At 36.3% G+C, this 24,386-nt stretch overlaps 1 protein-coding gene across 1 annotated transcript in view; it reads left to right on the top strand.

Annotated features, from left to right (window-relative positions):
* KHDRBS3 (KH RNA binding domain containing, signal transduction associated 3) overlaps positions 1–24,386 on the top strand; it is a 94,353-nt gene that overhangs the window by 55,180 nt on the left and 14,787 nt on the right. The window contains exons 6-7 of the mRNA XM_071553797.1: positions 4,156–4,348; positions 15,812–15,894. Of these exons, the coding sequence (XP_071409898.1) occupies positions 4,156–4,348; positions 15,812–15,894 (276 nt within the window). The remainder of the gene's footprint in view (positions 1–4,155; positions 4,349–15,811; positions 15,895–24,386) is intronic.

The following is a 24,386-nucleotide window of genomic DNA, read 5'->3' as shown; positions in this document are numbered from 1 at the left end:
TGTGTCTTGAAAATAAGATACTTTAATTCTGTTTCAAAGTATTTACACTACTGAAGTACTTAAGAAGCTTGGAGAAAGACATGTGGGAGGTTCAGTTGTCATTTGTGCACACCATTATCTTTCATATATTGCCAGTCTCAACACTGTAAAAAAAGTTCTTCGTACTGGGTTAGAGGACTTCAAAAGACTTCTGAAAGGGAAAGAGGTGACAGGATGCCAGTGAGGAAGGAAAATAAAGGCAAAAAGACCTTTCTTATATTTCAGAATATAAGCAGGTAGTCAGGGCTGACATGGGCTGACAAATGAGTTTTGATAAATTGCAATTTGTTGCAAAGATTTTTTTTAAAGAAAACAAAACTAGTCAATAGACTCCTAGCAAAGACAAGGAGAGTTGGTGATGACAACTGAACTTTGGGCTGCAGAATGTCCTTGGGCAAAGAAGCAAGCAGTGAAAGGGGTCTAGGAGCCATGATAAGTTTGATTTGATAGTAAGGTATCGCTGTGAATGTGATAAAATAGAGCTGAGATGTCTTAATTCAGTTGAAAAAATGTAGAAGAATTAATTAAATTTTAGCAGTTGCACCAAGGAGTTTTAATTCATCAGTGAGACAGTTGTAGAAGAGAAAGGGTGGAAAACAGAACCTCTGTATCATTTTTTTCAGAGGCCTGAGAAGCAGATGGATGTCCCTCAAAAGTAGTTGATTAGGGGAATGAAATCCCAAGAAAGTGAAAGAACAGAATTTCAAAATAGGTTTTATTCAATTTTGGTTTGTTCTGTTGGTGGCCCACGAGAGAGGAGATCAGCACCTCCTGCTCCACTGCCCTTCTTGAGGAAAGTGTAGAATTTAATAAGGGCACCCCTCAGCCTTTTCCATTCCTTTGGTGTTCCCATTGGATCCATCAGATAAGCATTAGTTGTCATTTCTAGTATGAAATACCTTAATCTACTTAATTGTTCCTGATATGTAAGATTTTCTAGACTGTTGGTTATCATTGACATAGTTTTTTGTACTTCTAGTTATTGTTTGGTTTTTTTTCAAATTCAGGAATCAAGACTGTGAATACACACAGCTGATAGTGAAATTGTGCCTACTCTTTTATTTTTTAATATTCTTATCTTTTCTAGTATTTTCTGTAATCTACATATTCTAATTTTTCAAATATTATATTTTCTACTATTTTCTAATATTCTAATATGTTTAATTTAACATCCTAACCTCTGGCCCAATCTTAATTCTAGATGTTCTATAGGTAGTGCTAGGGCAGAACCTATTTTTTTATAATGTTAGGATATATAAATTTAGATATGCATATGTATTAACTCCCAAGTGTCTCCTCTTATAATTTGGGGTTTTTTTTTGCTTTCTGAAGCATTCAGGTTGGGGTTCAACTACAGATTAAAAACTAGGCACCTGCAGCCCTGTTGCATTTTATGGAAAAACAGTGCAGCTTTATTTGTTTCTTTTGTTCTGTAATTGGTCTCTAAAACATTGGCAGCACTATCAAATTGATTACTGAACAGCTCTACCATGAGAACCTTGTCCAGTCTTTTTTCTTTGTGTAGCAAAATATTCATGTATACGTACATGTATACATTCATATGTACATATTGCTCTCCACTGGTGATTTAGGCTTACTCTGGCAAGTTTCCTGATTCTGGAAGGTTTGAAGGACTTTAATTACCTCTGACCTGCTTTTCTGAGTACTTTGTTTTATTAGCATTTTCTTTGAGGGTTAGAGTTGGGTTCAGGTTTTCAAGTGATATCACTTTTAAAATCTGTTCTAGGCTTGTTGAGCTCCTGTTGCTCTTTCTCAAGGTTTTTTTGACAATTGTTCTGTATTTGCTCTGACTTCCCATAGAACTTCTGTCTTCCCATGTGATGTATATACATTTTACTCATTCAAACATTTTTAAACAAAATTCATGTCTCTGCCCTTTTCAATTTGAGCAACACCTGAGCTGATCTGTTTTGCAAATACATGCAAAGGTTCCTGTTCAAGTGGTTCCTCAATATTTTGAGTTTCTGTTCACTGTTAATGTCAATCCAGCTTCTTTAGTTCCTCCATAATTTCTTAAAGGAGTAACAGTTTACAGTTTCTAAAAAGTTGCTCTTAATATCATACCTTAGTATGACTCAAATCTGTAGTGAAGATTGAACTGGATTTCCTTCCTTGGTGCCTTTCTAGTCTCTTCCAGCCTGGTGCAGTAACCATCTAAGTGGTGTAATACAGAACTGCACATCTCAGAGTATTCATTCTCCTACAGTGTTCTCCAAAAGTTAAAAGTTAAGATCAAGTAATCTCGTAAGAAATATTATTTTCCACCCATCATCACCATTCCAATCCTATTAACTGTTTTTTGAAATGGAGAAAAGACCTCATCACATGGATCTGTTCTAATTACTCCTCAAGAATCAATATATGCTTGCTTGAAAAACTGTACATTTTCCTCCCTCAAATGTTTTCCCATGTTTTTCAGCATGTCCCATTTCCTGCTTACACTTGCACCCTGTCTGAAGGATGCCATGGTGATTATGCCTAGTGATTCTTGAATCTCTTTATTGATGGTTTATTTCACTTGGTATTGACTATTGTCTATGCCAATAGGTTCATTTCCCTTTCTTTGGCCTCACTTGGAAAGTATCACATTTCCTATTTCTTTATATTACTTCAGCAGGCTGTGTCTGGGAACTTCACTACTCACCCCTGCCCCCACTACAATGAAGTCAAATAAGCAGCTGGTACCCTGTCCTGAGGAGGCATTCTACAGATTAGCCAAAACCAAGTAATAAGCACAGTTTTACATCACTTACTCTCTAGGCTTGTTTAAAATACTTTGTGACTGTTTTGATCAGTAATTAGAATTCATAAAATCTACCCTCATGGTATCTTTACATTTTTGCATTCCTCATTCAGTGATGCAGTTTTTGAAATACTAATTACTTGTGATTATTGACTTATTTTATGATTAGTTAACCAATGTGAAATTATATGACGTATCTGAAATGGGATAGAAAACCTTAATGCCAACTCTGAATCTTTATAATACGTTGGAAATTTCTACTGAAATCAGGACAGTGTATTTTTACTCAATTACTACTCTTGAGATTAATTAGATTATGGATTGATAGGTAGAAAGATAGTATAGATCTTGTGCTTTGTTTCCTTCTATATATCTGTTAGAGTATACAGCGAGGGTCTGACTTCCTTGGAAAAAATCTATATGCCCACAGCAGTCATTTAGACTCAGGTATAGTCCATGGGCTGAAATTATCCCCTTTAAAAAGGAGATGTCTATTAGCAATGTTTAAAAGAGAATAAATGATGCCAGTTTCTCACAGATTGTACCTCTAAGTCTTTACTGCAGGGAGGCAGGAGGAAGGTCCACCTCTAAATGGATCAAATGTTTTTCAAAACTGATTCAGCTGAAGTCTTATATTTTTCATCCATATGTCAAGTGTCCAAAGGAATGGAATGCAAGTTAACATTTATCATGCTTTCAGAGTTTTCAAATGAAATATACTGTTATTTCCTGTTTTTAAATACTTATAGAGTATCAGGTTATATCCTATAAGCATCCTGCACATTTACTCTGTGCTTGGATGTTTACTGCAACAGCTATAAATCTCTTCAGAACCAGAAAAATAATGTAATTTCTGTGTCCCTCTTGGTATCTCAATGCAATGTTAGATATATATATATATAGCTATCTCGTGGGGGGAAGGGATTGTGCTTAGATGCTTACACAGGATCAGACAGGAGTTGCAACTGATTCCTCTGTGCAGGGTTTGAGTAGGATATAGCCTGACACCTTCAAATTAATCTGTTACTCTGTAATTGAGATTTCATGTACTAGAAGTCAAATTCTAGTGAAGTTGACTGATTCCAGCAAACTGTTTCAGGTGTGCCTGTGTATGTGAGAATGGCTCAAGCCAGTGCAAAGTTCATCAATGAATCCTGTTAATTTGTGTCGTCCAGTATTTTTTTACATAATGTGTGTGATTGGATTTAAGCATCCAGAAAAATGACGAGCTCTAAAATGTTTTAGACTTCTGGCTGTAGCAAAAGCAAAATTGCCATGATGTGGGGGAGGGAGCTGTTGAAAGGGATGCCCAGGGCCAGATGTTTACTGGTAAGTTATCTGTGTTTTCACAGGGGCCGTGGAGGAGTGCCTCCACCACCAGCAGGAGTACCCAGAGGGGCACCAGCACCCAGGGGAGTGCCTCCCAGTAGAGGACCAGTCAGCCGTAGCAGGGGACTCCTGGCACCCAGAGCAAGAGGAGTCCCTCCTCCTGCAGGATACCGGCCCCTCCCACTGCCCCCAGCACAGGAGACGTACGGCGAATATGTAAGTGGGGCTGTGACATGCTGTGTGTAGTGTATAACTGTGGAGAGATGAGCCTGTCACTCCAGAACTCTGTAGAATCTTTAATTAGTACCTAATTAAGTCTTCTATCTATGGCAAATGTGATCTTCTCTCTTCACCTTTTTGGACTTGAGCGGTTTCATGTTAAAAAAGTCCTTCAGGCTATATATATACACTACCATAAAGACACTGCATTTGGCAAAATAGCTATGTGCCTCTTAAATGTATTAGACTTTTGCTTTACAAAAATTGGAAAAATCATGATGCTGTAGACTTTTAATTCTCAACTTAAACAGAATAATATTCTTCTCTTCTTAAACTTATCTGTGATCATAAAACTGTTCAATGATTAGACAAATAAAATATTTTATGAAAGCTTCAGAACTAATACTAAATTTTTAACAGTGTACAGTGTATCTCAATAAGCCATACATATTTCTTTTCATTTCATCATATTAAACATTAAAATCATATAAATGTTTTTTATATTGTACATTGTTATGAATTCTTAGGGTAAACTGAAATTGAACTTGAAGAGCAGACAAAGAAAAAATCATTAAATCAGAACTGTAATCATAAAAATGGACTTAGTCTTATATAAAAACAATGTCTTCAAGGACAATGCTTTTAATGTGTCATATTTATTGAAGTTTTGTGTGCCAAATGTGTCTGGATTTTGTTATTTAGATTAGCAATAAAGGAGTTCCTGAGTTTCTGAAGAAGGTTTTGCTATTTAGACATTTCTAGGTTTTCTCTCAACTTTTTCACCTACCTTCTCCCTCTTCTTTCCTTGCCCCCTGACAAAACCCTCTAAATAAATCTGAGCCTTTGTCTTTTCAAACAGAAACACAGTTTTCTATATAACACAGCTTTATGCAGAAAGAAGTTTAATGTCATTTGTATAAACATTTATGCATATAACTGAACAATTCAGAAGTTAATGTAGTTCATTAATTTTGAGGAAGAATACTTGAACAAAATGTCTAAATTTCCCCTGGCTGTACTTGACTAGTCAAAGTGGATACTGCAAGTTAAGTGTTTCTGTCACAAGGCTTTCAAAGGACTCGGTCCTCGGTAAGCAGCCTCTTTCCAGGACATACACTCTAGAACATATGGAGATATGATAGAATATAAACCTCTTTGCATAAATTCATATTTATATATAATCTGCTATTTATAGCATGTGTATATCGAAGTGGCATGGAAATAGCAGCTGTTTGAGTCCGTATCCTGATATATACTTTATTTCTGAGAGAATAATTAGAAATTAGCACTATAAAGAAAAATAATGCTTTGCTAAATAACTTCTAAAAGGAATGTTCTCTAGAACTGGATCACTTATCTTCCAAACAAGATACCTCCAATGGGATAGATATACTTAAGGCTCTAGTTGGTAAAGTAGTGCTAGATGGTCCATTTTAAAATTACTGTGTTTTCTGTGTCTCCTTTGATAAAATTGATTTTCTTTAGAAGAACATTTATCCAGGACATGGACCATGGGTGTATTGTATATTCAATGTCAAATTTAATGCATAGGGGTTTTTTACATGTCCATTTGCAGTATGTTATCAAAGTTCCTTAACTGCATCTCTGACAAGTTTAGGTAGCATGTTAGCAATCAGTACTAGTACTTCAGCCCTTTTCTTACTAATTCCTATTTAGTTATATTGAATATTAAAGTGCTACTTTGTCAACCTGAGCAGAATAAGATTTTGCTGGCTGAGAAGTATCTATAGGATAAGAACATCAAGAAGACTAGGGGTATCATAAGAAGTTATTTTAAGCAACATCAAAGCTTTGTAGACTGGAATATCCAGAGAGATTACAGAGAAACCTTTAGAAGTGTATTGGGTTTGTACAGCCAGATTTCGATAGGGGGGGCAGGCTACAAAGGTAGCTTCTGTGAGAAGCTTCTGGAAGCTTTCCCCATGTCCAACAGAGCCAATGCCAGCCAGCTCTAGGTTGCATCTGTTGCTGGCCAAGGCCATGATAGTGGCCACGATAGTGGCAGTGCCTCTGTATTTAATGTATTTAAGAAGGGAAAAAACCAAACTGGAGAAGTCTGTTCCTAAAGGGCTTCACCCCCGGGAAGGGACACACACTGGAGCAGTTAATGAACAGCTGTAGCCCAAGACAAGGGCTCCTGTTGGAGAAGTTTGTGTTGGACTGTCTCCCAGGGGAGGGAACCCACAGGAGCAGCTGAGGAATGCGTGGAATCCTGTCCATGCAGCAGAGACAATGTATGATTAACTGACCTCAGCAGCATTGCCCATCCTTCTGCATCACTGAGAGGGAGGTAGAGAATGAGAGTGAAATTGAGTCTGGGGGGAAGGTGTTGTAAGATTTAGTTTGTATTTCTCATTATCCTACTCTGATTTCATTAATAATAAACTTATTTCCCCCAGCTGTCTGTTTTGTTTGTGACAGTAACTGGTGATTGGTCTCTCCCTGCCTGTATCTAGAGCCATGAGCCTTTTGTTATATTTTCTCTTGCCTGGGCAGCTGAGGAGAGGAGTGATAAGCGTGGCTTTAGGGTGAGCACCTGGTGTCCAGTCAGGGTCAACCCACCACAAGAAGGCTTTCTATTGAGGATTGGAAAGTCTGTAAGAATTCGAGAGGTTTTTCACTCCCTTAGACTTATAAACCTCTGCTTTGTACTCATTAAAATAAGATGAAATTCTGCAAGCTGCTGATGGAAGCCTTGAACCACTCACTTCTGTAACTTTGTAAATATCTCAAAGATGATTCAGGCCTTTCAGTATGTGAAGTCCTTGCCCATTTTCTCTGTAGAGTGCTATTAAGTATACCTTGTCACAGACAATCACAAAGAGCCTCCCTTTTCCTTCACTCTGCTTTTTCTGTAGTCCTTGAAACCAATCAATTTGTAACATCTGTGAGTAACTTACTCAGTTCTGCCTCTTGCCTATTGCGGTATCTCTCCTCCTTCTTTAGTTATTTTCTAAAAGATAATGTCAAAATGGGAAGGGGAGTACTTATTTCGTTCTGAAAAGTTGGGATAAATTTGGTGGCAGTATCTCATGTGAGAAAAGCGATGTCATAGTTTTTGAGTTTAGGTGAATTTTAGTGTGGGCTTGAGATCAAGAACACTAGGCGGCCATTGCTGTCCTGTGTTTAGAGCCCATAGGAAAGTTTTCTAGACCTTACCCATAGCAGAAAGCTCTACTCAGATGTAGGCTGCCTCTGTCATCTGTCAGCTTTCTGGGGTCTTTGTAATGCTGGCTCTTGAATGCTTTGGCTTTCTCTGCAGAATTCACATAACATTATCAGATTAACAGCAGTATTTGCATGTTTTTCCAATTCAATCTAACTAGTTTTCCTACTCCACTGTTGCCAGTCTCACTTATGTATGTCTCTCAGCCCCAGTAGCCATTCCTCCTGGGACCTCACCATATTGTTAGCACCATGATGAAAGTTTTGCAGGCACTAAATGACAGTTCCTTATCGTTTTCTTTGAAAATGTCTCTCTAATAGCTGTGGCATCAGCTTACATAGCAAAAATTCAGGCCTCGACAGCCAGCCAGTTTTATAATGGCTCTGTTTGCTGCGATAAAGTTTCTCTGAATGCTAGGATGTCTCCCATTTTCATTTCCCTAACCACTCAGGTCAGGAGAAAACCTTAATATGATGTGTTAAGCATGGCCAGGATTATTTTTGTAATACTTGGATAAAGAAAACTGTATGAGGTGAATGCTACATTGATTGAAGCACTTACAGATGGTGTCAGGGACATTTTTCCTCTTCATTATATGTGAATTGTTCTTTCCTCAATGATCTATACTGTATAATAGATGAAAATATTTTTATGTATTAAGCTGACAATTTATTCCATTAAGATATGAAATAGAAACTGTATTTAACTACTAGCTGGAAATTTTAAGCTTTTCCATAATTTTCCCATAAGTAGGAAGTTAGTGACAGTGTGCTAGCAATTCACTGCTCTTTAATAAGGTCAGTTCCTTAGGGAATGTTCAGTCAAACATGGGTTAGAACAGAACTGCTCAGCCTCAGTTACTGTCTTGTAACAGTTGGTGCTCTTTGCCTCTTCCTGTTATTCTGTTGCCAGCTTCAAACCTGAAGCTTTTGTCCACATTAGTAATAAAGCAGGGGGACTGAAGCTTTTTAAGAATAGATTTTTATTTGCTTTTGTTTTTATTTTGTAAGGTTGAATGTTTTATAAATATTCTATCAATTTTCCTGTCATTTTTATGAATAGATTTGTGATGATGCCATGTCAAATCCAATTTTGTTTGCTCAAGTGTTAAATGCAAAGTGATGTTTAATCTGAGTTCATAATCACTTTTTAGGCACTAATAATTGGACTTTAAGTGACAATGTGGAAGGTCGACCAATAAGAGACCAAGGGAGCTTTTCTAATGTAAAATAAATTGTAACTTGAAAAAGAACTTTATAAACCATCTCCAATTACATCCAGATTTTTTTAACTTAGACACAGGCTCCTCAGTAGGATGTACAGAACAGTTGGATGTGAAAAAGTTACTGATAAACTTATAAATTTACTCTTTAAAATCTACATTTAGTTATTTCCTGATTTTGCAAGACCCTATAGCTTAGGGATAATTGTTTTTTAAAGCTTTCTGGTTCATGAAGTAGGTAGGACTTAGGGGAAGTTTGTTCACAAATAACGTTTGGCTGAATGGCTAAGAAATTAATTTCATGATCCAGTGGTTATTATAAAATATGAATGTAAGTATCCATTAATGAAAAGAATGATTGCAAATTCTTACTATTTACAGGGGAGTGTCCATTCAACTGAGAAACCTATAGCCTATTTAGTTCATTTTTTTTAGAAAGCTACTGCAAATTCTCTGTTTTAATCTCCAGCCTTGAGCCTGAATACCCTGTCTCCCTTTTGAGATCATAATTACTTTAGATTTTGAAAAACTGAATTAGTATTAATGTGGAAGCAGTTTCTTGGAGCTATCAATACACTGCTGATTTTGCCTGGTGAACTGTTTTTAAAGTAGATTTTTCTCATTAGCATTCACTTGCTGTTTGTGGTTGAAGAAGGAAAGACCTGTAGGAAAAAAGAGCAAAAACTCTATATACCATATGAAAATAAAAAAAATTCATTTACAAAATGCTTGTTGAGATGGCAACATATTAGCCAAAGGGCTAGTCCAGATGACATAAGACTTTGAAAAGAATTTAAAGTCTTGATCGGAGATTAAGTATAATTTCAATGTCACTTTACATCAGTTACACCTTGTTTTAGTTTACCTTGGTCTTCTGAATGTTGATAGTCTCGTAATGATATGCAACATTTTAAATCAGTGTTTTTATTTGCTTAGTTATTTTGGATGAAAGCTTTTTGTTTGGGTTCCTGAAAAAGGGCTTAAAGTAATTTCAGTCTCAAAGAACTAGAGAAATTATATTTTGCCCATACTGTCTCTCTTCCCCTTTGTGCATAATGTTGTGGTTTGCACATAGGTATTACACCCTTTTTTAAGAAGTGATAGCGAAGTTCTGGCTTTTCAGAAGTGCTGAGACTATTCCTAAAGTCAGGGTGAATTTGAGTCAGACTTTTGGAAGGCAAGTTCATAACATGAAAACATTATTTCTTGGCATTTTTTCCCCTTTACAATGTTCTTTTTCATGCATGGAATTTTTAGGACAAGTAAGAAGAGATAAATGTAAAAGAAATGTTTCAAATTTTTATCCCTTCAATTAATTGTTTTGTTTTACTTCACATCTTTGACCTTCTCTGAGGTTTTCAGAATGAGATGGAGTGAGAGAGAATGCAAAATATTTCCATTTTGCCCAGGAACTTGGGTGACATTGGCTGTAGAAACAGTAAAATATTTTTGAGAAAGGGATGAAAAGCTTTTCCACTTCCCTATCTCAAAACTGACATATGAAGTTCATAGAAAATTCTTTTCAAAGTATTTTAGTTTAACTGCTCATATTACACTTGGTATTACTGAATGAGCATGAGTTGCCCTCCTGATTCCAACACTGCTTCCTGCTGTTGTGCATGGAAAACCAGACTTATTTTGGTCTGATGGTAATTTGGTTTAAATGTTACTGTCTGTATTCATTAGCAGCTCTTTGGGGATTTTTTTTTTGAGGTGCATGAAAAACAATCCGCTAGTACATGACTCATTCCAGGAATGTCTATTCTGGTTGAATATGCACTAAGCTCCTTCTAGATTACAACAGATGAAAATCTCCAAAATGAGAGTTTACAGTCTGTGCATGTTTGCTGCAAATGTCCTTAATGTCAGCACTCAGACTTTAGATGGTAGTAGCTACCCATATTTGTTTTGATTGCTCCATATCCCCTGTTGATTAAGTGATGGGGGATGTTATTTCCACATAACAAAATCTCTGTTCTTTGCTTTTATAATTCTAATTTGAAAAAAAAAAATATTCTTCACTGCACTGGTGTTGTTTTGTGTTTTCTCCTTCAAGTTAATCTGTGTAGAAATATTTTTTTTTTAAATTTGATAGTTTTTATCTAAAAGTAATAGGTTCCTTCAGTATTCTCGAATAAAGTAGTAGTATAAGTATTAGGTTCAGAGAATGATGAGGAAAAGAAACAAAAACATTTTAGTAGTACTGATAAAGGCCTTAATTTTTTTCCCTTGATGGATTTCCTTAGATGGGAACAGCTGAAAAATTGATTTCTCATTGATTTCATGATTTTATTTTTTTTTCAGCACTGTAAATGGCCTTTTTTAAAAGGTCATTTTAACCCTCTTCTTTTTTCCTGTCTTTTTCTTTGAAACATTTTTGGTTTTCCATAAAGAAGGTCCAAACACTAGTCTGTCATTGTCACTGCCAGCAGATTATAATTTAAAACTGCCATTTTCTATTCCCCCCCAACAAGGGTGTGTTTAGAGTACTGTTGTAATTAGAAACAAAGCACTGATCAACAAGACTTACATGATTTATAATGTTTCAAGTAGTGCAGAAGCTTTGGCAAGGATTGCTTTTATCATTTTTTGAGGTATGATGGTAACAATATATTTGAAGGGTGCATATTTACACATTGCCTTTGATTCTGTTCATGATAAATGTCTGAACTTTACACTGAGCAATTAGTTACCAGTGCTGCTCTTTGAATTTATCTCAGCTGTGGGCACTATCATTGAAACCACTGCAGGTAGAACTTCTCTTTAAGAAAAATGTGCTTTTAGGTTGCCTTAATAAAGGAGTTTATTACTAAGGTTTGAGATTTTACAGAGTAATTTCATATTCTTTTCAAATGATCTGTCTTGATCCTGTGCCTTGGTTTTCCTCTGCCTCCCCCCCCCCCCCCCCCCCCCCAGCTCTTCAAAGCAGGGAAAAGGAAAGTGGGAGGAAGAAAAAAAACTGAAAGAAGCTGAGCCAAGTCAATAATATATATGTGTATTCTTTAAATGTTTACAATTATGTGTATACAATTTGCACCCACAATAGGGAAGAAGAAAAGGGAAGGGGGGGAGGGGAAAGGGTGACAAAGAGACAAAACAAAAAAACAATGGGTGCAAAAGACACCCCCACCTACCCATTGAGTAAACCAGTACAACACGATCTCACCAACCGCTCTTAGAAGAAAGCTAGCCTTTTTCTCTCATGTGGGGGGGTCTCACTCGTGCTCTTTCCCTGATCTTCTGCGTGCCTCTGGTAAGGGCTGAGCAGCAGCAGTGAACTGTCTACACTCCACCCTCACTGGAAACTGAAGTGAGCTAAACTCCCTGTCTCTTGTCTCTTACCCCATGGAAGGGGAAAGAATGAGTGAGGAATACCTAGGAGACAAGCCCTTCTCTAGTTACATCTGGTTACCAGGAAAGAGCCTGGGTTAAACTATTACATTCTGTTTATGGAATGAAGATGTGATCTTGTTTAGCCTTTTGGCTATTTGAGTAGGGTAGGGAAATAAAACTTTTCCAGTTAACTTCCTGATATCTGTGTCATTAGGAATAGTTCTTTATAGAGTTGAATAGCTCTTTGTAGATTTATGTCATATGAATAGAGAGGGAAGTCCATTGTATTGCTTTTGATAGGTAGTAGAAATAGAGACACTGTCATCCATGTGAAGATGGATGGCTTTAAATATAAAGATGAATGCTTTTATAAGTACTTGAAAGATGCTAAAAAATCAGCAGGTAAAATGCAATTAAAAGATTCTTATGGAGGTATAATTCTGTATTATATAGAAAGAAGTCTATATGGGCAATGCTTGTATTCAGTAGAATGTACATTGTACAGTGTTGTACTTTAGTACAGGATATCTGTGCATATAAGTTCTATTCTGTCCCTTTTCATTATATATGTGTAAAATTATAGTTATTTTCATTTATGTTAGCATGTTATTTTATACGAATGAATCATACCAGATGGCCAAAGATATTTCACCTAAATACTAAATGAAGTTAAAGAAAACATTTACTGAAACCATAAGAGGTCTGATTCAGAAAGAAAATACTTAAGTAGTGTGGATTTAATTTAAAATGTAAAACATTCTGCCTTGGCTGAGCTTATTTGTAACCTCCTGAAAGAGAAAGTTTTCAAACAGTGTACAAATAAGAGCAAATACTGTCAGACCTAATTCAGGCAAAGCTCTGAAACACACTTCAGCTGCCCCTGCCCAATTACTACTTCAAGGGAATAGTGCACAGTAAACACATTTTGGAATGTGAATCTCTTATCTCCTAACAGAACAAGCCATTGAAAGCAAACCCATTCTATTTTTGGAGCACGTTGCACATGTTTATCTTGAGTTAGTGCAAACTCTGGGGTTTATAGCTGTAAATATTAGGGAATTTTTTTTTTTTACTGTGAGGGCGGTGAGGCACTGGAACAGGTTGCCTGGAGAGGTTGTGAGTGCCCCATCCCTGGAAGTGTCCAAGGACAGATTGGATGGGGCTCTGAGCAACCTGGTCCAATGGAAGGTTTCCCTACCCACATGATGTGGTTGGAACTAGATCATCTTTAAAGTCCCTTCTAACTCAAACCGTTCTAAGATTCTATCAAACACAGCAAAAAAAAAGGAATTGATCTGTTTAAGCAGATTATAGTAATTGCAGCAGCAAATTTTGATAATTTTAATTCCAAGTGACAGGAGTCCTACGTATAAACTACAAAGCAGATATCTTTACATTCAAGGTTTTTAAAATCCACCTTCAACAACATTATAATGTAGGGCTTAATTTCAGCAGTGCTGAACTTACTAACACACAAAGTGATGAACAGTAATGAGTCCTGGGCAAAAATTCTCAGAAAGAAGTGTGCTAATACTAGAAACACTTCAGTCTGATACAGCATGGACCTCCTCCAAATTTTCCTTTTGTTCTGCTGGATGTGTTATGAAGGATCTTCTTACTTCAAATTTACTTTGTTCTTTTGTCTTTAAGAAGTCATAGGTGAACCATAATTTTGAAGTAGCCTATTATCCCCTTTCTTTCATGATCATTTTTTTTTTTAGTAAAATAGTTAACATAAATGTGAATAATAGGACTGATTGCTTAAGGGTTCTCCAGTGATTCTTTAGTGACGAAGCTTTCCTAATGTGTTAAAAAGGAGATTTCAACCCTCTGCTTCCATTTGTTGCCACTGCTACATATGCAGTTTGAAGTTTGGAAGCCCTTCTCAGGGGATGGCCGTTCACAGTTGGGAGAGGCTATGAGAGGAGACCAAATATCATGTAAATGTTCTGGAACAGAGCAGTTAAGTTGACTCAGGCAGCCTCTGCTGTTGATAAAGGTCTGTATTGGTAACAGATGTCTGTGTATTGCATTAATAAGTAATAAAGTGTGTGTTCACAATAATTGCCAGGAGGTAGTGGTTTGGGGGGTTAGTCTGTGGCTTGTCAAGAAAAATCCTTATCTGATGGGCAAGAAAAGGCTAAGACTTCTAATTTATAGTTTCAGAGCAGTGAATTACTGAAATAGAAAATACATTTCCAGGTGGAACTGTTCATCCATGGATCTCCAGGAAGCAGACAATTGGAAGAAACCTAGTTTCTTCTTCTCAGCCAATGAATAGAGTCATTCCTTTATGCTGGCAAATGTTCACAGACAGCCTTCGCCTAATCACTGGTGGGAAACAATTATGTGCACTAATCTAGCAGTGGTTGAAGCTGTATTGATGAGTAGATTGCCTGTTTTCCATATAAGCAATTTCAAATGATTGGAAAGCTTGCTAAAAACTCAGGAATTTAAGCTTCCTATCAGTTGGCTTCTGCTATAGAAAGCTTTTTTATGATGCCTAGAAAGCTGTCAGATTCCCATTACTGATGATGCTTTCTACTAGAGTTGGATAATCCATCATTTATCATCCCTATCTAATTGATAGTTCTGGTCAGTTATGTTTTCTGTTATTGCTGAAATATTCTTAAAGGTTCATTCTCCTGGAAATGTTGGTCCTGTCATGAGATTTGATCTTTTCAATTGATACACATTCAGAAAACACCATGTGTATATATGTATATTTACCTGATTGTTCCTGATTTTCAGTTCTCTGGGTCCCCCAGTTTTCAAAATTCCTTATTAGGTCAGTCTCGTCTTCCAAAACTGGACAAGATACCCGTAAATATCCAGTGAGGTCTTTGGCACCTTTAGATAGGAGTTTGGTGTTAGGATTTACTAGGATACACAAAGGATGTGGTGTTTCTACTTTTCCTATGTTTATCTGAGGTGTATTATTGGACAAAACAATAAATTGATGACAGTTCTTTGGATTTCTGTAGTTCATCCTTCTCTGGGGAAACACAGCCTTAATGTCACTTATTTTTTTTCTTTTGCTACAAACCATAGAGAAGTTCGACTCAGTGCTTTGTTCAAATTGGTGTTTAAATATAGTGCTATTTTGAGAAGTGTTACATTGTATACTTAAATAGTGTGCATAGTATGGAGAAGAGTAGGAAATCCTTACTTCTAGTTTCTTAATGGATGCTTAACTTCCACAAGTTGACAGTGTACCCAGGACATTGAAAGTGGTAAAATTCTTACTAGTCTTATCTCTAGGGAACTCCTTTCCTATCTGTAGACTACGTAGAATATTGAATTTATTGTCCAAAAATAAGTCAACTACCTTTAGTCAGATGCACAGTATTTATCCAGGTGTTTTGTTTCCTCAAATGCTTCCCAGAGCTTTCCTGAAGATCGGTAGTTCTCTCATATTCAAGACCATGAGGACATGACATGTTTGTCCTGTCTCTGCACAAGCCATGTTAACTAAAAAAAAAAAAAAAAAATCTTTTAGAAGCACATTGCCAGTAGTTAAAAAAACCTTAGAGAAATTAGTCTTAGATTTGTAGATGGAAGTAGTCTCTATTAGTATTAAGATTTTGCCACTTCATGGTGTACATACGTCATACATACGTTTTAGGAGAGTATTGTCTTCCATATGTAGAAATAGGTTACTGCTTTGTTTCTGGAGTGAGCTTATGGTTAATATTGCATTTCTTTTATATCATTTCAGGAGTATGATGATGGCTATGGAGCTGCTTATGATGAACAAAGCTATGATTCCTATGATAACAGCTACAGCACTCAAGCACAAAGGTAAGCTTCCAAATCAACTGTAATTACATTGAAAAATTCTATGGTTGGCTAGTTAGTTTTACTTAAAGATTTTCAATTTCAACTCAAATACTAAATATTTTATGAGAGGCTTTTTAGAAACAATCATGTGCGTTATTTGTCTTTAGTATCAAATAAACATAAAAGTTGTTTCTGAGTGTCTGAAAAGAAACAGACTGAGGACTTGAATCAGTTTTAATTCTGACAAATTGTAAATCAGATAGTATTTAAAAGTTTAGAAAATTCAGGGAAATTTAATTCAGATTCATTTTGGGAGAGAGGAGTGAGCAAGGAGAGGAGAGGAGAAAAACTATAAAAGGTATTAAATCATCTGAAACACGAAGTTGATTGCATTTCCTACTACTTTAACAAGGTTATATTCTAGTATTTTACCTTTATTTGAGTAAGTACAACCTTCGGTTTGTATTATTGCCTTGTGGACTTTCTTGTGGCAACTTTGCATCTCTTGCCTTGTGTTTTCCTTCCCCCACTTCATTGTCAGCAGTATGTTTAAGCACTTTTGATTTCTTAAAATTTTACTTTCTTCAAAGGAGTCACTATTTGGCAATTCCATTAATTGCAAAGAATACTAATATGTCCCAATGATGGGAAAAACATTAATAAGTACAAGCTACTTCCTTTACGTAGAACTTAATGGTAAAAATCACATGAGAAATGTAGCAGCTTGGCTGATCATCCCCATTCTTGGGTAATTCCAATGTGCCTGTCTGGAAAAGGAACATCTGTGCACCTTTGACTGAGTTGTAATTTATTTTCACTCTTTTTCTCTTGGACCAAGTTTTCATAATTTGCTCAATAGATTTTGTGATGTCTTTGAGAATGTCTTGAAACTTTTATGGCAATGGTATGACCTGTGTCTGAGGCAGGGCAACTAAGGTTCCTGTTAATAAATTCTCTTGGGTTGAATTAGAGTGAAATGACACTGAATGACAGGTGTACATGAGGCAGATGTATTTTAAAATGATTGCAGCAGAATTAGGTGGCTATTTTGGTTCTTTTCTACAAACAGTGTCAGGAAATAGTATATGAAGAAAGGATAGAAGTACATTGGGAGAGGAAAGATGTCACCATCCAGTGATGAGACTTAATTATGGTAATTTTCATGTCCATAAACTGTGATGGTCACAGTCTCAATTTGTTTGGGATGGGAGCCTGTGAAGCAAAAGGTTTCTCTTGTGATATACATTAAAGTTAGCATGGCAACACCTGGATGCCTTCCCAGGGAGGGAGTTCTTTGTGTCTGTGGTAACACTGAGGCATGAGCAGTCTTCAGATGGAGTTCCTGAGATGAGTCAGGGATTGCTTTGGGTCCTTGGTGATCTCAATCCCCATCTATTGGTCTTGCCTGTTCCTTAACCTCACTTCTGTGCTTGCTATGTATGTTGTGTGATCACCATGGACCTGAGCAGGAAAATTGGCTCCAAGGAGGTGCTACTCAGCCTTTCTGCAACCCTTTCCAGGCATATCATGTTTTAACTTGTTCACTTGAATCATGAACAGTGTTTGAAGCTGAGTGATGCATTAACTCTTTACTGTCCAGGCTTCTGCAGGCAAAAAAACTTGAAATGGTTGCAACAATAATGTTCAGAAAAATTATTAATAAAAAAAGAAATCTTGTAGCTCTGCATTACTACTTGGGTTATTTAGGCTGATTCGAGCATCAAACTTTGCTCACTGGAGAGAAGATGGAATAGGAGAGGAAGACATTGGTGGGTATTGAGGTGTTGGTAAATAGACGTTCCTTAGCCTGTTTTACCTTCTGCTAAATATGCAAGGTTTACAATGGAACTTTATTTCAAATAGTGTAGAACTGTTCACAGCACAGTTGAGAACAAAGTTTTTTACACCTGACACCTGTTTTGCTGTAGTGTTGTTGCACTCAACTTCAGTTGTGTTGTGAAAATGAGGATTTTTCTGTTCTCAACTTAGTCAATGTGAAAAACATAGTGGAAAGTACCAGTGTTGTTATTGTTGAGAACTAAAAAAATTAAATTACCTTTGTGTGATACTTGGCTCCTACAGGATCTAAGGTGGTGAAAATTGGTAAAAATAATATGACTTAAGAAACCAGTAGTGTAGTCTCCGAAATATGAGACTCTGTACAGTGTTACGTTTCAAGAGCAGCTGCTGGTAATGGATTTTCTTTCCTCAAAAAGAAAATTGCTAAAGTAATCCTCAACTTTTATGTTGGTAATTCTGTTCTGGTTTACTGCTTCTAGTGGTGGTAAATGGGTTTATTGCACACAAACATTTGGACTTCATTACAAAGTCATTTGCCAGAGCCAAAGCTAAACATTACTTGGATTTGATTTTGTTCCATGTTAAGAAAGTTTTCACTGAAATGTTCTTCCTTTGACCTAAAGTTAGGAAAAAAACCATATCTCCCAAGGAATGAAATTGGTCTTCTAAAGGATTAATATATGATTCTTAAGTATATGTGCACATGCTTAGCTGTCTAGGAGATACATCATAAAGTGATTGCTTAACTTTGTGTTTTACCTGTAGTTTCACAATACATGTATTGTTAGATTTTAATGAATTTGTTATCTTTTGAATGTCTATTTGGCTTTTTCCCCCCCTAATTTTATTAAGTGCTCTGTGGTGAAAGAAAAGAAGAAATTATTCTCTTGCATGTTTGTCACAGGATATCAGCACTCATTTTCTGGCATATTTTCTGGCTTGGCAAAAAGATTTTTAGGATAGTATTGGCAGGCAAAAAGTAATAACTATAAACAGCCTTCTCAGGTACCCTACACCAGCATTCCTATCTTTAATCTGAATATCAAGTAGTAGCCCATATTGCAAAATGTCGTTGTGCAACTTTTATGAGATACTTACCATATTTAGATACATTACAATGCCCTTATGAAGGAAATTAAGGAAAACTACATTGTTTTCAAAGTTTAGCCTTATGTCATTCTTGATATTTTGCCCTCATAAAACACAGAAGGAAACTGCATTTGCACATGGAGGGCATTCATGTGTCTAAACCGGATCATTTAGTGATCAGTGTGTGGAAATAAGTTATCCACTTTCTTAAGCTGAAAATAGTGATCTTTAAGTAATAGCATTTCTAATATGTCTTCTGCTATTGATTTCTCTATAAATACTGTAATACTAATGATATTGAGGAAACCTGAGAAATAGCTAGTAAACTGATAAATCTTGCAGTAGTATTTAGTATATAACCAAGTTTGAGTGCAGGAGCAGGGTTTAATGTTCACAAGTGTACATTGTGTGATATGGTGGAGACAGTGGAAATGCTCATTTCTGTTTTAAATGCTTTGCTTTAGTGATTGCCCTGTTAAAGATGGAAATTTGCAATAGAATTAGAAATACATCTAGGAATTTTGGAGATCTAGATGATGTTGTGTGACAGCACATCTTGTGCTATAGGTGCACAGGAGCGCATTCTCCATATCTGACCATTCAGTACAACACATCATCTCTCCTTGGTTGCTTTTAATTTTACATTTCAAGTGTATTTCCCAGAAATGGCCAAATCTGAGATGGACTGGGATGGTGATGTGTTCAGGTATGAACAAAAGCGTACTGTGTATTTATATGTGCATTACGGTAGTTGAGACTATGCTTTCTCTGCAATTGAATTCTTCCTTTCTTTATACTAAACTGCTTGCTGATACCAAAGTGTGAGTGGTTAGAAGTTTAATGGCATTTTATTTGACCCTCTGTGAGGCTGTATCCTTGCTTGTGCTTGGCATTTGGAAGATTCTGTTAAAACGTCACAGCATTAACAGGGAGAGAGACATTAGAGTTTTCTGAGTTCTCATCTATCTTAATGCCCTGTAATCCTATCTAAAAAAAAAAAAACAAACAAAAAAACCCAACAAAACAAAAAAAAAACCCCAAGTTGTTTTCCTTTAGAACAATTTATTTTCCACAGTTGGTTGTTCACTCAACAAAGCCCCAGATAGTGCTTCAGGATGTCCTTTAACAGAATTATTTTTTATGGTAACAAATACCCCTTTGAGTAATACTGAGCTTGACTAGTTATCTGAACTGATTTTTAGAAGAGATGTGATTAAATCATGTCTATAGTGTTTTGCAGATGGATTGTAAAATGCTACTTTTATTGGTATAAACTAGGATGGTTAATCGACTGGTCTGCTTAGTCTTGTTATGAAAAAAACAAACCAATCTCAATTTAGCAAAATATTTCACGATTTCTGAAAATCAAAGGCTAGCAAATATAGCATCATAAAATGGTTTGGGCTGGAAGGGACTTTAAAGACCATCTAGTTCCAACCCCCCTGCCATGGGCAGGGACACTTCCCACTAGACCAGGTTGCTCCATGCCCCATCCAGCCTGGCCCTGAGCACTTCTAGGGATGGGACATCCACAGCTTCTCTGGCCAACCTGTTTCAGGGTCTTACCACCTTCACAGTAAAGAATTTCCTCCTAATATCTAATCTAAATCTCTCCTACTTTAGTTTAAAACCATCCCATCTTGCCCTATCACTACATGCCCCTGATGTGAAGTCAGGTTCTAGGGTTATATGTTATGCAGTCAGGAATTCCTTAATACAATTTTTCTGTATGCATATGGAGCAATTAACATGTGCAGTTGTGTGCCAATAATCTCTTCATGATCTTAAGGAAAAATGAGTTGCAAGAGTGAAAGCCAAACTTGTGACTCCTGGTGCTGATATTTTCTTATGTCAGATGTATGTACAAGTACCTGCCAGTGTCCCTCCCCAGCACATGTGCATTCTTACACAACCTAGCTCACTCTTAAGACTTCCTAAACCTGTCTAGAATTTTAATTAGTTTCCTTGATTTATTGAAGAAAGCAGTGTGTGTTTTAATGACCTGATGTTAGTGCTGGACCAATTTTTATTATGAAAAGTCACATAATAGTGTTGTGGAGGAAACAGGAGCATTTAGTTGTCTTCATTTAAAATTTTGGCTCAGCTTAAACATTTTCAGCATGAAGGAAGAAAACCTTTTATTTTAAATCTCTGAAATAAGTTTCAAATTGAGCCAAAGCGCTTCTGTCCCTTCGTGACTCCATACATGATCTGCACAAGTGTTTGCAGAGACAATCATATGGCAAAGGGAAATTGATGCTAATAAATCAATTGTCACTGTCAGCTCACTGTTTAATGTTCTCTAGAATACATAAGATTTATCACTGAGGAATTGTGGAATAATGGTAGTGTATGGAAACAAAGTCCACCAGGGAGATGTACTACATCATTTGGATTTAGTGCTGCCATCTGCTTAATAGCACTGAGATGACTACAGAGGTACTTATGATCAACCATTCATAGCAGTGACAGATGCTGCAGGGAGTTAACATGCCAGGGAATGAGGTTTGTTACTGAAATTCAGATTATGTGACAAGGTTGCTGAGAAAGGGGGCTGGGTTTGTTACCTCTCCAACAGCATTAGAGGCTTACTGTGTGCTTTTAAGTTTACTTTCGAGGGAAAGAATGGCTAACAGTTACTGTAGTGCAAAAAGAAGTGTGGAGAAACCCCATCTGTGTGCTTCATGGACTCAGAAGTTTCAAAGAACTTCCTTAGCTTGTCTGGTACCATTTAAAACAGGATTTTTTTTTTCCCTAGGTAAAAACCTACAGCAGAGATTAGCAGTCTCAACTACAAGAGGAATAGTTTGTATAACTATGCCTGTGTCTGCTGAGAAAAAAAGTCATTCATGTAGTAATGCCACTGTGTGTTTTAATTATAGTTTATAGTTTTAAAACTGTTTTAGATTTTCAGTCAGAGTGATTTCACTTTCTGTTGCAGAATTTAATCTAAACATGGTTATAAAAGGGGAAAAATAGGACTTGGGGAAAATGCTGGCTATGTTTAGAGTTTTCTGCAATGTTTTCTGGCTTCTACATTTACCTATTTGTGCTATGCTTTTCTCTTGGCAACAGACATTGAGCCACTAGCTTAAATAGTGTATCTCAGTTGCTCTTTGTGCATATCTAACAGTAATTGCTATCACTTCAAATCATACCAAAATGTGATAAATTTAAATCACTGCAAGTTGCCTGTGAGCCTTGGAGCCACCCAGTTAACCTAATCTGAGCTGAGGGAACTGGCAAATTCTCTTTAGTATACCTATGTTTATTCAGTGTCTCTAAATCATTCTGTGTTTCTTGTTATGTGTTGGGAAACGAGAAGTACATGCTGCAACTTTGTTATATCATTTACTTAAATGCATAAAAAGAGAACTGCCCATGTGGTAATTGCTAGGCCTGGTGAAAACATGATGTTCTGAATCGTATAATTGTTAAGGCTGAAAAAGACCTCTAAGATCAAGTCCAACTGTTTACCAGCACCACCAGGTTCACCACTAAACCATGTCCCCAGGTGCCACACCCATATGTTTTTAAAGACTTTCAGGATAGTGGTTCCTGGGCAGCCTGTTCCGGTGCCTGACTGCCCTTTCAGTGAAGAAATTTTTCCTGATATCCAGTATTTCTCACATGGGAGAAGAGACTAACACCCACCTTGCCACAACATCCTTTCAGGTATTTGTAGAGAGTGATATGGTCTCCCTGAGCCTCCTTTTCTCCAGGCTGAGCTGCCCCAGCTCCCTCCGAGGTGAGATCACATTCCTTACTGTTCCTTTCAGCAGTGACTCATTCAAGACCAGAAAGTTCCTTTGTCAGGAATACTATGTACAAAGATCTAGTGGTTTGAAAGATTTGAGGAATTTTGTTTTGTAACATGTGGTAGTTACTTAAGAACTAAGTAAGTGGATATTGGATTGAAAAGAACTTTAAAAAACACCTTGAAATGCAGCAGTGGTCATTGTTCGATTGATGCCTAAAGAATAAAACTAAATTGGTTTGCTGAAACCCTTCAAATCTCTCTAAATACCTGATTTTATGTTATTCCAGACGCAGTTTTGGTTACAAAAGAAGCTGATTCCTAGTATGTAGTTCTTGACAATACCCTCCCCATTTTCCAGTAAGAGCTCAAATTTTCATGTGTTTTTTTTTAAATTCTGCTTAGTAGTCATACAAAAGACAGTGACATTCCTGTTTAAGAGAAGGATTTCCATAAAGACCTGAGCGTATAGATTTGAAATTGGCTTATGGAGATGTTGCTATTGGTATTTGAAAGTTAATTGCTAACAGTTTGTTTGTGATGTTTGGTGTTTTAAATTTACATTGTTGAGTTTGTCAGCAATCATGCATTTCCAGGATGTATAAATATGCATTATGTGCAAAGCAGTGTCTGTTGCTGTAGTTTTACAAGATGTAATTCTCTCCATTTTAATGTTAGTAGATGTTTGTATTTCATTCACTTATAAATCAAATCAGTCCACAGGAGTTTGATTTCTAAGGGTAGTGCAAATGGCCGGCACTTTGTGTTGCTGTTGCTTATCAACACCTGGTCTGTATGACTTATTGGAGGTTATAATTCTGCAAAATAAAGTCTCAAAGGTATTAGCATAAACAAGCTAATGTAGCTTTTAACTGAAAATCCCTGCCATGTGCTCATGTTATTGGAAGAGATTATTTTCTGCAGTTTTTCAAATCTCATTTTTCGGTTTAGATACATGTTTTCTTTTTTTAATTACCTGTTAAAATGTGACAAGGTAAAATATTCAGAGGGGCCTCAGTAGTGGAGATAGTTTTGATCATGGGGCTAGCATGTTTGAATTGTTTTAAACTAGTTTACAGAAATCTGGCCTGAAATGTCAGTAAACAGGAATAAGACTAAGGCAATGGAAGTGAAGTTATGGGAAAATACGTAGCACAAGCACATCTCATGGTGCACTCATAAAACTGGAAAAGATTTATAGAATTCTCATGTTAACGTTAGCAGATTGCTTCACTATTTAAGCTATTTTAGGATACTTTTCATTTACACTAATGAGACCTTTTTTTACATATAAAAATATTTTGCTACTCTTCATGACTTTGATGTTAATTATGTGCCTCTGTTTAGAATACAAATAAAAAAATACATTTAAAAATGTTGGAAAAAACTAATAGAGAGGTCTTAGTAGTATGAAAATTAGTAACATGAAATTATAAATATATGAGGAATCCAGAAAGGAATTTTCATGAAGTTACTGTTGATTTTGCACAATTGGTTAGTCCAATTTTACTAAGTGATTGTGCAACTTCTTAAGTTGGGTATTTGAATTACCACAATGTAATTAAAGTGCATTAGTATTTGGTAAGCATTTTGGATTTTTCTTCTTGACTGATTACACAAGTGAAAACATGAGGAAAGGATAGGTCAAATAGGATCTTCTAGGAAGTACTAAATAGAAGGCAATATTAATTAAAAGGGAATATTTTTTAATATTTAATGCTATATTGTATTTATTAATAGTTACTTGTGGAATTAATAGTATTTTAGTTATATGAAGGTTTCAAATTAGCTACGATATGTATAAAAAATAAGGTACTTCAAGCTTGGATGATGAACGTAACAGAGAAAGGAGAGTATCCAGTTGCTT

Source organism: Pithys albifrons, chromosome 4 (assembly GCF_047495875.1).
Source record: "Pithys albifrons albifrons isolate INPA30051 chromosome 4, PitAlb_v1, whole genome shotgun sequence".
In the NCBI taxonomy this organism is placed as follows: domain Eukaryota; kingdom Metazoa; phylum Chordata; class Aves; order Passeriformes; family Thamnophilidae; genus Pithys; species Pithys albifrons.
The sequence above is the reverse complement of the archived record's forward strand: the minus strand, read 5'-3'. Positions and strand labels throughout refer to the sequence as shown.